Source organism: Apostichopus japonicus, chromosome 4 (assembly GCF_037975245.1).
Source record: "Apostichopus japonicus isolate 1M-3 chromosome 4, ASM3797524v1, whole genome shotgun sequence".
Classification (NCBI taxonomy): Eukaryota; Metazoa; Echinodermata; class Holothuroidea; order Aspidochirotida; family Stichopodidae; genus Apostichopus; species Apostichopus japonicus.
The window spans coordinates 4203700-4221496 of NC_092564.1; the positions used below are offsets into that span (position 1 = coordinate 4203700).

At 37.0% G+C, this 17797-nt stretch overlaps 2 protein-coding genes across 3 annotated transcripts in view; both read right to left on the reverse strand.

Moving 5' to 3' along the window:
- LOC139966192 (uncharacterized) overlaps positions 1 to 17797 on the reverse strand; it is an 85652-nt gene that overhangs the window by 48718 nt on the left and 19137 nt on the right. The window lies entirely within an intron of this gene.
- On the reverse strand, positions 3647 to 17039 carry LOC139966198 (ras-related protein Rab-11B-like). Of its 2 annotated transcripts, XM_071968998.1 has the most exons (7): positions 15769 to 17034; positions 13645 to 13840; positions 11951 to 12144; positions 11337 to 11417; positions 9004 to 9117; positions 8379 to 8431; positions 7446 to 7584 (listed from the first exon to the last, which is right to left on the reverse strand). In XM_071968998.1, exons 1-6 carry the CDS (start codon positions 15806 to 15808, stop codon positions 8406 to 8408), a joined length of 651 nt encoding a protein of 216 aa, XP_071825099.1. In that variant the 5' UTR covers positions 15809 to 17034; the 3' UTR covers positions 7446 to 7584; positions 8379 to 8405. The 2 variants fall into 2 exon arrangements, with proteins under 2 accessions (XP_071825098.1, XP_071825099.1); XM_071968997.1 differs by lacking the exon at positions 8379 to 8431 and having other exon boundaries at positions 3647 to 7584; positions 15769 to 17039.

Consider the following 17797-nt stretch of genomic DNA (forward strand, 5'->3'; position numbering starts at 1 on the left):
ACCGTCATACATTAGGTTCAAGTAAATCAACTAAATGGAAGTATATGGCTGGCTATCAGTCTCAAATCGTGGGGAATCGACATATAACGATTTAAATCGACATATACCAATTTAATTCGACTTATACCATTTTAAATCGACATATACCGAATTAAATCGACATATACCAATTTTAATCGATGATATGTAAAATAAATCCTTAAAAGTCAATTTAAATCGACATCAACCACGCACATGTCGAAGGAAATCGGTATATGTCGATTCCCCACGATTTGAGACTGATGGCCCGCCATACGAAGTAAGCCCAAGACTATATGTTCCACCGATTGTTGTGTTCGACGTATATGAGCATCTAGTTTCCGAGTATTGCATTAGGTATTGCAGTTGAAAGTGTGGTTTCACCAGTCATCATTTTAGGAGCTGTAAATAGTGTTACTATTTACTTTAATGACATGATTGTTCCACAAACTTTCTTCAGCAAAATAATTTGTGGTCTTCGAAAATCAAATATTTCCCATGCAGGCATCACACACATCGGAAATAACAGAATTATTAACAGCAATATCTTCCCTCTTGAAATTACAGTTAAACAGCAAGGAACCGCCATACCTTTGGTTGGTCTCCAAATACCGCTTATCCCAAGTAGATTTTTAACTTGAAATGGACACATGCCGATGTGTCGCCCTAAGCCACCCCACCCCATCTCCCCCTCCCATTTCAAAAGAACTAAATAACTTGATACTCTTAATTTTATCTGGCATTCCGCCCCAAATGAAATAGAACAAACTCATCTCAAGTTTTCTCAAGAAAGACCGAAGGACCCGAAAGTATATGGAAAAGAAAAGAGAAATGGAGAAAAACGCTAACGATTTTGTAATATCTCCCAAGAACGAGACAGGACCAGTTGTCCATTGTGTAAATAAAGAAGACATCGCACGCAACCCATCACCCTTTGTCTTAGATAATTTTATGCTTTTATTTTTTTTATTCAAATATAATATATTATATTCTGTGGTAAACCGTATATGATCGATAGGTTGGTTAGGATAACACAATTATTGGTAGAAATGCTTCTCAGAAGTATCGATCGTATATCAAAGAGGATAAGCAATAGCTGTACTAATAAACAATTTTTTTTTTCATCCGGATGCCACAAGTTCGGCAAAATAATATATTTTTCTATGGCGCTTTCCACAGCTAATGAAGAAACCTACAGCGCTTAAAGGTGTCAGTTTCTTGAGCTGCTAATGGACAAATCCGTCACATGTACGAGAAATAGACATCTGACGATTACCCACAAATAATATTCTCTCGTGTTCCCATTGGATCGTTCAGATTGAGTTCTGATAGGAATCAATAGGCATATGCCAAAATTAAATTGATAGTTTCTTGTATTCCCGTTTGAGAACTTTGTTACATGTCAGTGTTTATCATACTTCAATTGGAAGAAAATGCGAATGTGAAGGGAAAAAAATCAAGATATGTGAAATTAAATTGACAAATAACAATTTTTGGGGCCCTTTTTCCAAGTTCTCATTCATAAATCAAAATCAGTTTTAATCACGGTCTTCCAGCAACATCTACACTTTACATAGCCAATTCAATGGAGGTTTGTCACTATGAAGATGGTTATTAACGAGTTAGCGTTCGTTTAAATTTCTTGAACTACGTTTAAATATGTAGAAGTTTGAATACCGTCCTTCCAATCAGACACATTTTCTTAACCTTGAACAGCATAATTTGGAAACCTTTACTATGATAAAAGTCTTTTAAAAACTGATGTTCGTGTAGTTCTGGTCGGTCGAATATCATCATCTTCGCTATAGCCACCGTTGTCTTTGGAATTGGTAGAGCAGGATAACATTATGAGGCGTCATTTTAGTCATTCTAGTCATTTTTCACAGGCTGGTGGCGCTATATAAATATAACATCAAAGATAAATAACTTATATATGAGCTTGATATAGCATGAGCGGGCAGGAAATAGATCCGTATCAAATCCGCGGGCCACAACCAGGGCCGTAGTATGCAGGGGGCGGGGGGACAGGGCGCAGTAGCCCCTTGAGATTTTCATAAGCCTACGATTATGTGAACGCCTGGCCAGTATGCGCTATTTCAATTAGTCTTAACGAAATTTTCACATCATTTCTTCTGATTTCAGTATAAGGGGCAACGTCTAGGCACGTATTGTAGGAATAGCGTTCGAAAAAACAAAAGATTTACATCCGATGCGATGGCCTTGCGTTCGTTTTGTCCTCAAGAGTTTTGCAAGAATAAGAATAAACGTAGAGAGCTCCTAAGAACCTGCATGACCAGTATAGGAGTACAATGTGAAGCTACGGTTCATCAATATATTTATTACGCCTATGTGTTTTATGGAGCCCTATCAGTTTCATTGTTAGGCCCTATATCAGTGCCCCAATTTTTAACTAAGAATAGATATACATGGGCTTTTTCGACATACCAACTCGGTCCAGAGTCCCCTGCACGGTCCACCCACTCAGCTCATTACCCCCCCCCCCCCGGGATATTTTTTCAACATTCAGTCCATGGTCCAGCTTCCTCCATTGTATTCTGAGGAACGACTGTAATGAATGGGGGGTTGGTACGTACTCGTCGTGGTTGAGATCCTGGGTCTAGAAGTTTGTCAACTGCTGCTTGAGGGGTGTTTCCTGAAACTCCTTCGATTGCCACTTATACGTCGAGAAGAAATATCACAGAGAACAGCACGACTGCTAACATAGCGTAGTATAGTCCGTGGCAAAGATTTTCGATCACGTCGAACTCCATTTTTAAAAATAACGGCACCTGTAGTAATACAGTTGCACCCACTGTATGAGCAGTCTGGGTCCAACCTTTAATAAATATCTTTTAAGTGTTAGTGAAATAATGGATATCACAAATTATAGAATGACGATTAGTTATCTTTTTGTGATTAGTTCCACGGAGTTTCTTGCGGACTGATATCAACATTTGTTTTGGTATGGGGGGAGGGGTTGCCTCAATCCCACCAATTACTTGTCTCCCTCAAGTTGTAAGGGCGTTTTCTTCTTTCTTTTTTGGCTGCAGCCACCAGGAACTTTGGACAGGTGTGACTCGTACCGGGGCTCGTAATCATTGTTTCCTACAATCTTATTACTTTGAACTACGAGTGATTCAATCTGCTATTAAACTGATAAGATTTCATTCATCTGAGAGATATTACTAACTTGAAAGATCACATTGAACTTTCCAGAGTGCTCGAAGACTAACTGGTTACAAACCAGGGCGAACTTTGACATCAATTGATAACGGGATCCAACCGGCGTCGCTATGGCTTTGATGCAAGCGGTGCATTTGGCGCCAAGATCGAAACCAGCACCATTCGCGACCGAGGGGATATCAGCGCATTTGAGACCCCAACCTGTTCCATACTGGCTATCTTCCCTAGGTCCATAATTTGTAGTCCGCGTGCACCCTCTACCGGGCCTACCTGGAGTCACATCACGTAACATTACATTTCTTTTATTCTTGTATTTTCAGGAGTTGTTCGCTTAAGGCATCTGCCCCCCTCAGAACTATTTGACGAAGGAAGTATTTTGCCAGGCATTTTATCTACGACTTTGAGACAAAAGACAGACAATGAGGATACGAGTGAAGAAGAAAAATTTGTCAGAATACCAGTTTCTATTGAAAAAATTATACCCTTGTACGATGCAATAATGTACAAGGATAACATTTTAGACATCACAACATTTCCAGGTATCATTCTTCTTTTTGTTTTAAAGAGTCAGCAAAAAGGTGAAATTACCTCTCTCCCTCTGACTAACCAAAAGGAAGTAAAAGAATTCCCAAAGCATTTATCAGAATACTCGATAGTAAAGGCTACTGCAGATACCATGTACAAAAATTACAGCTAAAGCTGGATGAAGCAGCAACCATGTCACCTCATTTAGGGTGACTGGCTGACTGAATGGCTTATCAATGATTCTTCTCCTCTTTTCTTTACATTATCACAGCTTTACAAATGGTGACCAACTTGGTGACAAGCGTGTTAAAGGTCAGAATACCAAAAGCTTCTTAAAGGAAAAGAGCAGGGAGGATGTGTCCTACTCTTTTAATTCCAGGTTGGTCAAGTTTTATTTTACACCCGACGACTCTTTGCAAAGTTTAGGAAGAAGGCATGTATAGAAGAAAATGGTGGCATATTGTTTGCTTTGAAACTGAAAAAAAAATGATACATGAATAGAGTAAGTGAAGGGGGGAAAACCCAAGAGGGATATTGATATAATAACTAAGAAACGGTTGAATCAAAATATCCTTGGATCAGTCAGGAAAATGGAGATGACATGAAACGCTGGTTACATGGTGAGGGCACCAACCGCATGACCTTCATATAGAATTAATTTCGGAAATAACTGTTAACAGGGAATTGAGATTAAGGAAATTTACTGGGAAAATACAGATATGTCGAAAATCTTTAAAAAAAAAAAATTAAGAAAATTATTAAAAAGAAACATGAATGTTTCTTTTCCAGAAAACTTGCATGCTGTGATCAACCCTATAGATTGCTCAACAACGAAATTTTGATTCCAAGAGATTTTGAGTCTCAACTGGCTATGAAAGACGTGATAAATTTCCATATGCCTGTGTCACTGACAAAGAACGGACTTGTGCACTTAAACACAGGTGAGCAACATACTATAGCAGGATTATAAACCATGTTTACCTCCTTTTGTGGAAGCAAAAGCAGGTTGAAATCCAGCTGCTCTTTCTTTCGTCCAATTTGCTCATGTAACACACACGCACAATAAAGATCTTCTTAATTGCCAATAATACCTGTTGGCTTTAATTCCTCCCTTGAATGTTTTCATAATACAATTGATCTTTTGTTATTTCAGTGAACTGATAAGTAATTTCACTCCTCTAACTATCTCAACTGTGTCAAATTGATTAATTGAGCAATATTGATTAATTGATCAATATTGATTCATTCACCAATATTGATCAACTGATTTTGTTTTTCCAGTCAACTTGTTTTGCAATTTACAGTGTAGCTCAAATCAAGGTGTTCATTAAAACACTAAGTATTTGATGTTTCATATTTGAATGGTCTCTGACAGAACATTTAAAATGTTGCAGCTGGTATATACCTTCATAACATTCCTCAAGCTTGAGTAATAGAACAAAAAAATCACATTTTTGTTTAAAATTTGCATTACAATCTTATGTTTTTTTTTTTAAACATAATTCCTTTGTGAAAATATTTGGAGATTTTTCTATTCTCTGTAATATACTTTTATCTCGGATACAACATTACGACTAGGAATCTTTGTACATTTACGTCCATTTTATAAACCCACATTTTTTTCACATTTTTTTAAAATCCTTATTGGCTTACATGAAACATTAACACTTTCATGTCCTGGAAAGCAAAGAGCAATACTTAACTTAAATTAATTGTCAACAGATGGAATTGGATTGATGCACCACATTCAACCTTTCATGTTCTTTTCCTTTCCCATCGTCACCTATCCTTACATACACATGCTGTGAACAACTCTCAAAAGTTATATTTTATACGACCTCCTGTTCCTTAGGTCATTAGAGCTTCTGTGGAATGCATTATCAAGAAAAAGAATATCAAACTAAACTTCCATATGTCCACATTACCAACAGTCAGAGTTCCACTTGTCATCAAGAACTAACCTTCCAATAAAACCTGACCTAAATTAAAATAAAAGTAGAAGATATTTCGAAGCAGGTGACATACAACAAACATATTTTGGTGGTGACATGAGTGGCACTTAGAAACAATTTTGTACCATTTTTTTTTCCATTATTGTGTTCCTTCTTTTATTTCTTGCAAGAAATTAATCCAAGGGAACAAACTGAAAAGGTCCAATTTCTGTCTAATAACATCAAATACTGTTTAATTATGTTTTGATTGACCAAAAGCAAATTTTTTTTGGATCAACAAAAAGCAGAATAATTGTCCAGAAATTAATGTATACTTGAAAGCAATCTGTGACATCTGCCAAGATGGATGAATCTATATCTGTATCACATCATTTCGTCTTTAGGTTACAGAGAAGCTGTTACACCAGCTGACACGGTAGGGTGTTAATTATGAACATACACAGCCAACATTTGTAACACTGAACACAACACTGTCCACTGTGGAGAAGCATGGAGGCAGTTTTGACACTAATTCCACCAAATTGGATCGGTATATCACACAGACTCTGGCACACGAAAGCTTACTAATGATAACAGCGTTGAAGATAAACCTGAAGAGTTTACTGACATGAACCCTGTTATCTTCAAACAGTCCGAAGAAAGACTGCAAAAGGTGGTTGTTTATATTCATTATTTTTCTGATAAATCCAGAGGAAAAAGGAAAGAAAATTGTTGAAAAAATAATTCGGGCATTAACCCAAAAGCCCTTATAGGTAAACTAATTGTTGTGTTACGGGTAATTTACAAAATGTCCCAATGTTTGGTTACAAAGAAGATCTTCCAAAACGCTTTTGCTAATTTGAGCAACCACAGGGCAAACAACTGGGGGATTACTGCGGAGAAGGCCGTCAGATATGTTCCTCAACTAACTGATGTTAGAGGAATTCAGAGGACATGGAAGCCATGATGTTTGCACATTGTTTATCACCAGAGCCAAATAAGAACCAAAAAGGGTTAAGTTTATAAGTTGGTCCACAAAAATAAGTATTTCAATGATTTTACGTTATAAATCTAAAAAGAAAAACAAAAGAAAAAAAAGAAAACCTGGTAGTAACAGTTAATCCTCCAATAAATGTATCCATTGTATATATCACTGCTTTGATAAACTAATTATAGACCTCAAATGTTTAAACAGATATGCTAGCTAATTTTCATCTGTATCCTATTATCCCAAATTTTGAACACTCACTTTTCTCCTTACGACATAAGCTTATACTTACAGCAAACGGAACACTAGCCCACACACCAATTTTTTTGTGTCCTGTTCAAAGACCAAACTTCTTGTAGTATAAAAAGACACTATACGGATTAATTTCATTAACAGAGTAAACATACATCGAGATTCTGTCCTCTCAACAAGAGACATTTTTTTTTTTTCAAACGTAGCAAAAATGTAGCTCGGGGTTAAATGAGAGATCCTTCGAAGCGATATGTAGCTAGGACAATCGACTATATACCACCTCCAGGAAGGACTCTTTACTGGAGGGTGTATAGAATTGTTCACAAAATATATGATATAAGTTTATTTGGTGTTCAGAAGCATACACTAAGAGGTTACAATAATTTTGCCTTTTACAACTTTTTTTTCTGTTATTAATTTTTGTACAGGAAAATCAAAACTTTACAGATCCCCGACACTGTCTACATGCCCACCTCTCCAGGGCAGTATTCTGTTCTACTCCTTCATCTCCCCTTGCTCTCCCCCTTGCTAATGAGGGGACTGCTCATGTCTGACAGCAAGAGGGTCTCTTACGTTCGTTGTAGCTCGTAGTTGGAGGAATTGTTATAGGATTTGTGTCGGAGGTTGCAGAATCGTCACCGCTTCCGCCATCTCTAATGTTTTTCTGTGAGACTACCTCATAGATCTCTAAATAAAGATGAGAGGAGAGAGAAAAAGATGCATGTCAAACATGAAGAGGAACTTGTTATCGTGTATTGTCATTCCTTTTCATAAAGCAATTCAATGTACAGCAGTCTATTGCAGTTTCCACTTCTGACTGACAACAATGTGTTATTTTGTTTATGGGCTCTCAAACTGTGGAATGTCAAAGCAACTTTTTGAGTTTGATTTTGATCAAAGTTGTCACGCAATTCAAGACTAAAAAGCCCTTAATGACACCAAGTTGCTGACCATTATCTTGACTAGTCAAAGTTCAAAAATGTCACAGCTGCTTTTTAAAGTATTTACTACTATCATGGACATGCGGTAAAGTCATGAAATGTTGAGGACTGAATCATCATTCCATACTCGCTCACTAAATGATGACTTGCGGAAGAATTCTAGTTTTTGATATGCTATATAGTCTAAGAAAAATGAAACATTTTTAAAAGTGCTAGTAATGTTTCTGTTGCTAGTCTGGTTTTAAATATATTCAACTTTCAAAGATGCTTAACCCCTGAAATGATACTTTAAGGCTATTTTTATCATGTCATTTGCTCCATTGGTGCAGGTCTTAAGGTTAAGACAATCGTCTAATAAAGTGTAATAACGGAACTAGAACGTGTTCTTTTAACTTCATATAATCAACAGAGTACCTCTGGAGGACATCCAACACCATTTGTCATTGACACCATTTGTTACTTACAGAGTAACGTGTTATTTGAGGCCATAAAAAAAATCTCCTTTCCCAATCAGTTCTGTATTGCATCTGAGGAACTGACCTGTAACGGGTCCAATTTGATAGTAATTTATCTGGGCATCGCTTCGCAAAAGGCTGTACAAAATGGGAAAAGTTGTTGTAGCAGGTTTATCCACAGGGACCACAGTATTTTATAAGGGACAAAGTTGAGAGCTTTCACGAAATTTGAACATGAAATGATTTCCTGTATTAGAATACATAGTCCAGTCACTTCAATACACAGCAACTGTTTCATGGGTCATTTCTCAAATCTGAAAATGTTATAGAAAAATCCAACCTGCACTGATAGTAGTGGCCTTTATTGGCCTACAACAGGTTCCAATTTATTTTGTACATAAAAGTAATATATTCCACCTCCAGGAAGGACTCTTTACTGGAGGGTGTATAGAATTGTTCACAAAATATATGATATAAGTTTATTTGGTGTTCAGAAGCATACACTAAGAGGTTACAATAATTTTGCCTTTTACAACTTTTTTTTCTGTTATTAATTTTTGTACAGGAAAATCAAAACTTTACAGATCCCCGACACTGTCTACATGCCCACCTCTCCAGGGCAGTATTCTGTTCTACTCCTTCATCTCCCCTTGCTCTCCCCCTTGCTAATGAGGGGACTGCTCATGTCTGACAGCAAGAGGGTCTCTTACGTTCGTTGTAGCTCGTAGTTGGAGGAATTGTTATAGGATTTGTGTCGGAGGTTGCAGAATCGTCACCGCTTCCGCCATCTCTAATGTTTTTCTGTGAGACTACCTCATAGATCTCTAAATAAAGATGAGAGGAGAGAGAAAAAGATGCATGTCAAACATGAAGAGGAACTTGTTATCGTGTATAGTCATTCCTTTTCATAAAGCAATTCAATGTACAGCAGTCTATTGCAGTTTCCACTTCTGACTGACAACAATGTGTTATTTTGTTTATGGGCTCTCAAACTGTGGAATGTCAAAGCAACTTTTTGAGTTTGATTTTGATCAAAGTTGTCACGCAATTCAAGACTAAAAAGCCCTTAATGACACCAAGTTGCTGACCATTATTTTGACTAGTCAAAGTTCAAAAATGTCACAGCTGCTTTTAAAAGTATTTACCTACTATCATGGACATGCGTTGAAGTCATGAAATGTTGAGGACTGAATCATCATTCCGTGCTGGCTCATTAAATGATGCCTTTTGGAAAAATTCTAGTTTTTGATATGCTATATAGTCTAAGAAAAAAGAAACATTTTCAAAAGTGCTAGTAATGTTCCTGTTGCTAGTCTGGTTTTAAAGATATTCAGCTTTAAAAGATGCTTAACCTCTGAAATGATACTTTAAGGCTATTTTTATCATGTCATTTGCTCCATTGGTGCAGGTGTTAATGTTAAGACAATCGTCTTATCTAGTATAATAACGGAACTAAAACGTGTTCTTTTAACTTCATATAATCAACAGAGTACCTCTGGAGGACATCCAACACCATTTGTCATGGACACCATTTGTTAATTACAGAGTAACGTGTTATTTGGGGCCATAAAAAAATCTCCTTTTCCCAATCAGTTTTGTATTGCATCTGAGGAACTGACCTGTAATGGGTCCAATTTGATGGTAATATATCTGGGCGTTGCTTCGCAAAAGGCTGTACAAAATGGGAAAATTGTTGTAGCAGGTTTGTCCACAGGGACCACAGTATTTTATAAGGGACAAAGTTGAGAGCTTTCACGAAATTTGAACATGAAATGATTTCTTGAATTAGAATACATAGTCCAGTCACTTTAATAAACAGCAAATGTTTCAAGGGTCATTTCTCAAATCTGAAAATGTTATAGAAATCCGACCTGCACTGATAGTAGTGGCCTTTATTGGCCTACAACAGGTCCAAATTTATTTTGTACATAAAAGTCATCCATCTAAACCTTCATTAGGTGGACAAAATGTAGTAGGATGTTCTAGTTTGATTAATTGCAATCTCATCATCATATCAGATATCATGTTAGATAGTCGATGGGCTTGGTAAAACAAAAGGTTTTCAAGTTTTGCAACATTCCAGTACTAATGTAGACCTAGCCCCTTGTACTGCACTACAAGTATTCAAGTCCACCAAAGTTCTACTTTTGGAATTACTGTATGCTCTTGACAAGGTTTTCAGAACATGATCTCTGTTCAACTTTGAACTCCACAGACAGGGGCGACATCAAGACAGGTGCAGGGAATGCATAACGCCCCTCCCCCCCTCCCCCTGCAGGAACAACTTTCGTGCTGGGTCCTTTTTTGCGTGTCCTCTTGAAATTGCCCAAAAAAATCTTGACGTTGTATCATATAATGTCAATTTTTTCCCCTTTGTAATATGCAGTTTGATCACAAAATTGCAACTAGTAATCACAAAAATTGCAACGTCTTATCTCCAAATTGCAATGTTTTATCTCAAAATTATATTCATTTCTTGCACTTTTTGACAAAATGTCAAAATAAAAAAATCAATGGGTTATGAAGTACAAGAAAGTAAAACTCTATCACTTAATCACTTGATTATTCAAATGTTATTTTTTCAACTGTCAACAGGGTGGTTTCAATATCCATGACACTTGGGAGTTATCGTTTTGCATGTAACATCATAAATTTGGGACTTTCGACAGGACAAACATAACTTTTTATCACTGAAAAATGTCAGCAACCCCCAGTCGTCAAACCCTAGTAATGCCCATATCCACAACAGGGTTTGTTTATAGATGTTGGATCCACATACCCTGCATCAAGTTCATCCAGGTTTTACTAAGCTCTAGCATATTTTAATGATGAATATCTTGAAACCTTATTAGCTATAGAAAAAGAACTAGCAATCAAATGTATGTTTCCCTTTTTCTTGACCTACAACATATGAAGACTAAAACAGTGTCTAAAGTTACCCTGTATGGGTTTAAACTAAAATTAAGCTTACTAACACTGAACAGGATTTTATAAACACTAGGCTACTGAGCACCGGTTACATGTTCAAGAACAGGTAACGCACCTGTTAGAATTTGAACAAAGGCTTGTTCCACATTAGTTGAATCCAAAGCTGATGTTTCAATGAAGGATAATGAATTTTTCTCTGCAGAGACAAAAACGGAAGAAAGTTGCATATTCAAACATTCAAGCTTTCAAACATTTCAGGTTTCTTTACCAACTTGGACTGATTGAAAAAAAGGTTTGAAAATTGAGATCCAGATATTGAGTACTGAGCACCCACTTGTAGAGCCTCTAAAGACACATAGGCTATAAAGCTATGTAAAATGGTATAAAAATAGGCAAGCTCACAACAGTGTACTGCTGTTTTCATCTTTTCAAATTCATTTGGAATCACATATCACCATGTACTGTACTGTGCTGTCATTTATATAATGAACTACGTAGAAGGCTTCCATATAAGTCTAAACGAATACTGAGATTGCCACAACAATACAACAGACTTCTTAAGGAAGATTCCTTAATCGATGATGTTTCAGAAAACCCTACCTGTATAATACACCTAAGATTCTTTTTAGTCTGATCAAAGCAACAATTAGTTACACCCTTCACAATTTTAAGATGAAACATAATGCCAAGGGAACGTTTCGTCCTACATTACAATGTGTTGAGACCTACCAGCGAAAGCTTTGGCCTCATCTGTTGGTACGGCCCTTAGATGCCGTAGGTCGTTTTTATTGCCAACTAACATGATGATAATGTTGTTGTCTGCGTGGTCTCGTAGTTCTTTCAACCATCTGGCCACATGTTTATATGTAAGATGCTTTACAATGTCGTAGACTAACAGGGCCCCAAGTGCACCACGGTAGTACCTGTTGTGGGGGGGGAGGGAACAGATATCAAAGTTTCAAACATATGCTAGCAAAATGTGTAATGATGATCTTGACCTTTAGCATGCAAAGAAAGAGGAAGAGCTCTGCATTGGGAATTCTGTCGACTGGCTGCAATATAACTCAAATAACTCAAATATATCTATGCACTCATGTCTGAATAAACTGGATACCAACATTGCAAGCAAGTACTATGAAGAGTACTTCTGTTTATTTACCTTATGCAGGTGTAGCCTCAATGGTCCCAAAAAACTGTTGAACTTGTCATGGTTATTATGATTTGATGATACTGTAGCATACACATACAGTAGATCTGAAGGTATCCAGAAGTAACAAAAACAACCTGGCATACATTATTCCTATAGACAAATTTCCAAAGCGGGGCTCTTTACACTTCAACCCAAAGCACAGTATCAAAGCATTGTAGTTTGTCGTCGAAACTGAGTCAAGAATAAGTTTCCTGACAAAAACTTACACTATGTTAACAGGTGAAATATACTCAAACCTTAGGGGAAAGCTACCCAAAAAAGGAACAGTTTTTGGTAAGAGAATCAACACAGACAGTAGCCGAGTTTTGTCTGGGCAGTGCTGTGCAGTATCTTTATATAAATTTGCTGGATTTGTGTGAACTACTTTTCAAGTTATGAGAGCAGCTTGGAAACCTGATGCTTGCTTGTAGTCAGCCTTGGGTAGGCTGAAGCTGACTCTGGTGCTTTTTTCAGGTTTTTATTTAAAATCAAATCCATATCAAACTGTGTTTTAATCAAACTTTTGCTTGTGAACTGCATCAACAAGTTTCTTGTCTTTCCCAGAGAGTTTAAGTAGTAAAGTCTGTGTAACCTTTGCAAAGCAAAGTTGTCACGTAGGACGTATTCTTAACTGGACTGTCAGAACAAGTCTACTCTTGTGCTACAAACATCTTGCTCCAAACACCTTCCCAACCTTGGTATGAATTACACGTTCTTCTAATCTGAATTCTATTCACTAGAATTTAAGGAAAGGAGAAAGCAATTCTTTGGAGGAAGACTAGAAAGCTGCCAGATCTGAACAGATCAGTATTAAAATCTCTATTGATACCAAAACCAATAGCAAATTTGATGAACTTTAAAACCAACATCACAGTTCACAACAGTAAATCTGTACACATTAGTAAACTGTTCCAATTATTCATATGTACTCCAATTACTCAATCCAAGAAAACTGTATATAACTTACATATCTTGAAAGAAATACAGTTTCTCAACCTGTTCTCACCCCCCCCCCCACCCCAAATAGCATTTAACATCATATGGCAACAGTAGCTAGTAACCAGAACTACAGTATTTGTCAAGAACAAGACTAAATTACACAAGAAATTTGAATCATTCTGGGAAAAAGGTTTCTAGACATTTCATGAATCATAACAATAACGACTACCACAGTCCTATAAATTTCGAGGCTTATATGTTCTTTGCTCCCAAGACCTATTTTGTGAATACTCACGCACTGGTTATGGCTCTGTATCTCTCCTGTCCTGCTGTGTCCCATAGCTGTGCTTTAACTGTCTTACCATCCACTTGTATACTTCTTGTAGCAAATTCCAACCCAATTGTACTTTTGCTCTCTAAGTTGAATTCGTTCCTAGTGAACCGTGATAATAAGTTACTTTTACCGACACCAGATTCACCGATAAGCACAACTAAAAGAGAGCAAGAAAAAGAACAATGGAATGGCAATTTAAAGTGGAATATATAACAAACAACATTTTATCAGCTTTCAGTGAAAAGTGATGATCATAATTTTACTGTGTTGCCTTTTCTGTATTTTTTGGCCATTTTTGTTCTTGAAGAGATTTCTCCCTAACAGTTCCATTGAACATATGTATGCAAGGTATAAAATTGCTGGACATATTTCTCATTTAAAAATAATAATTTGTCTTATAACAAGTACCTTTCCAGACAAACCACATGTTGCAAAGGATAATGCCACAGTAACAGAAGTAAGATTCAATGGATTTTAAGCCTAAATTAACCATCATGGTAAATATACTACATATTTCAAACTAATGTAAGTACTAAATCTCCATACAAATGGTGTTCCATACTTGACATACGTACAGAGTTCTTAAATTCCTTGTAGTGATATATGTGACCATGAGGAACAACCTCCTTGTTGGTATTTCTGAATGGACAACAATCCTTTGTTATGTCCCTAAAACTCTATCTTCAGTTATGTTTTAACTTGGTAAAGAAATGTTTCAGTTCAATTGATGCAAACAACATAAAAATTTCATTCCATTTGCACTACTGGCTGGAGTCTTAAGTTGGATTGGGCACTGTTGCTATTTGGCCTCTATAGTCTTTCCCACTTTGCACCCAAAACCCCATTATGCACCTGGTCTCGACACTCTAAAGAATCATTTGTGGTACTATTCTGTAGTAAATAACCAAACAAAATTATGACGAGATATGTGTTTGCCAAACTTTTGCTTCATTCGCAGAGATCGAGCAATGAAAATTCAAACAAAAATATCCGTTTGTGGACCAAAACAATAATCAGATGCTTGCAAAGGCAAACAGGCCTCAATATGATATATTGAATTGAGCCTACACAGTGAGCCATTTGTGTTGGACTCTGTACATGATGTGCAGGGCAAGCAACTCAGGGTATTGGCGTAATGCATCCTTCTTAAAGTTGTCTTTGCTTTGGGAAGGCTGACATACGAACAGACATAATGTTGCATGATATGATAAAATACGTAACCAAGCAGAGAACCTCATGTACAGTTATGAATGGAGACTTGGAGAGGTCATTACATCTGCCCACACATGCATCTCCTTAATGTTATTACCTTGACCAAAACAATAACAAATAATATACACCACCTTTTGGTTTAAAGTTTTCATCCTTTAATCTGTGTAAATGGACCAAATTTTGAAGGTTTGTAAGGTCATTTACTAAGCTACACAAAAGTACCAAGCATATGCAGTTAAGGAACTGTTAGTCTGTGTTTAAAATGGATTGCATATTGGGGTTTTGATATTCATGTAACATGATAGCCAAAACGAAGGCACTCGTAAGAAAGCAGATGGCCATCAAATCGGATTCCTCATTTGGATAAATCACTCTGGTTTAACTTAATGCCAAGTTTACTTTTGCTTTTCATGATCCTTCATGTATCCCCTGTGCCCTTTTCTTTCTAAACTGAACTGATGACTTGGTTGAACAGTTCATTGTTTATCACTTAAGCTCCCATCATGTCGATTCCTAATCATAACGTTCTGGATATTGCTACAAAAGCACAATTCTGACTTGCTTATCAGCTAGTATTCCTACAATATACAATTCTATATTACTGCCCTAGGCTAGGCCAATTTAGGCAAAAGCTGCAGTGGCTTTGTTAACATTAGGCCTGCGATATCCTACCGTAGTAAGTTTACATATTTAGTTATAACTGTAATTTATAGCGTACTACGACCGTTAACTGAAAAGGTAATTTGATAAGAGGTCCAAAAATTTGATTTTATATCATTTCTCGGGTATTAACATGACATGAGAAAAAAAGACAGTGCTCATAAAAGTGAACTCTCGTTCGTTCCTGACTGAGGCACTTTCTCGTCGTATTACCTTTGAAAAGATAGTCGTATTCGTCATCTCTCGTCCCCATTTTGATGTATAGGTAAATCAACCGGTTCCACCCCTGAATGAGGAGACTTCCGGAAAGAACCTTGGTATGTTCGTGGTGTCCAAAATGATTAAAATGGAAGATAGTTTTGTACAAGGACTGGTGGGATGCCCTGAATATATTTTGAAGATATTTAGTTACAAAACTGTCATTCTTGCGGTTTGATGAGAAAGATGCAATAGGATTTCAGTGGCTATTTCATTGACGTTCTGTGTGTGTACAACAACGTTAGAAACTGTAGTAATGAAACGATTGCTATGTATATTAGTGGCGCAACACAATTTTGCGTTCCAATCATACACGCCATTTTGCAATTGAATGGGCACAACAGATACCACGAAGTATATCACACCGTTCACCAGGCTGAGTCACCATTGACACCACGTCGCACCCAAATGGTTAGAATAGATACGATTTTGGCAAACACCTCAATTTGGGTCACTTACTTCTAATTTCATGGTCTTAGCTTATCCGATAGATAAGAAGTTTTATTGATAACCAAAGCCAGGTACCCTATCACGTTTCTAAAGTGGGAAATTCTGAAGAAAAAAACCACGACCCCAGCTCACCCCCATATTTGTACCCACCTCTCCTGATCATTCCCGTTTCTCAGGATACATCGCAAAGCGGTTGATTACATGCATGGACGCTCTTTCATTGAAAGTACTACGGAAGCCAATTAGGGCCAAAGGAAAACTTGAGGTTTGTATGGATTCCAAATAATTTGTTTTGTCGGTTTCCGAAAAGGGGTTTTCGTTTCCGATCCGGTAGTCAATCGTTATTCAATGAGCAACGTATGTCTGCTCATGAACTTTTAATTTCCCGTTACTTTCAGCTACGACTCTCTTTTGTTAAAGATGTTATTCCAAATTTGAGTTACTATGTTGAATTGGAAGCCACCTGACGTGAAAGTTGTAATTCATAAGCCCTCGCGGGCTTCTCCTTCATTCGTGGTCGCTTACTGAGCGTCGTAAAAATAACTACCTGATTATAAAAAATGAAAAATAAATATGAAAAAAGAGAGAAGAAGAGTCCCAAAGGGCCAATCATCATTATGTAATAGTAGAGATAATTGTCAACTCTGATATGTTTCTTCAAACACAAAGCTGAAGACTCGGTCAAGTCAAAATATATTATCATCGAGCCATCAAGTTGTTTTAATTACAAAGTCTATTTGCTATGACGGAGATGGTTTTTCAGTGCAAACGATGGATCTAAAATATTTAACCTCTTAACATAAGTTACAATGATGGTATTCAAGTTGGTATCAGAGTCAACCGTGTTACTATATTGTGTCTTGAATATGAAATGAAAAACAAAGAAAAGGAAAATGAGTCAGATCATTTTATTCTTCCCTTTCCTCCATCTTTATTAAAAAAAATCATCTTTGCGTATCTTTTGTACATCTAAGTGAAGTCTTTTAGACTTGTGAGAAGAGAACAAAATGCATAACTTAGATAACAAGCAACTTATTTACAAGCAAGTCTTTTTGGAAGTCTATTTTATGTCGGAAACCTTCGAAAAATCAGTCGTGATCACGTATAAGAATAATGCTCAGCTCATTGGATAGTAAACAACAGTCGACACCGTTGGCGACTATATTGTCACCTTGATGTTATACAAAGTACCGATTAACAGACTTTCATTGGCACTGTCACCGATTAGAGTTATTAAACGATGAGGGTATCGCTGTTTCGAGGTCTGGTTGCCCGTACAAGTCCATGCAGAACTGACCGAAGCCGAGGCCATGTGAAGAATATCGTTGTGTTTTGGGTTGAGACATTTTTTCCCCTTACGAAACGTCTCCAAAAGATAATGTTAAAACAGAAACACTGTGTGATAGGCAATCACCTCTAAATTGGCATCTCATTTAAATTTGAAACGGCTGGAAAGTATCCTACACCCTCACAGACATGTCTCACATTACTAATTGACCAGTTTGTAGTTTGGCAGTACCTGATATACGTACGG

Bases quoted from the DNA above. Each gene is read 5' to 3' on its own strand.
- LOC139966198 (XM_071968997.1), bottom strand. From the start codon at position 15,808: ATGGGGACGAGAGATGACGAATACGACTATCTTTTCAAAG. The intron at 12,145-13,644 runs GTGAGTATTCAC...CCCCCACAACAG, and splicing joins TACAGAGCCATAACCAGTGC to GTACTACCGTGGTGCACTTG. The intron at 9,118-11,336 runs GTGCGTTACCTG...ATCTTTATTTAG, and splicing joins CTTTGTTCAAATTCTAACAG to AGATCTATGAGGTAGTCTCA.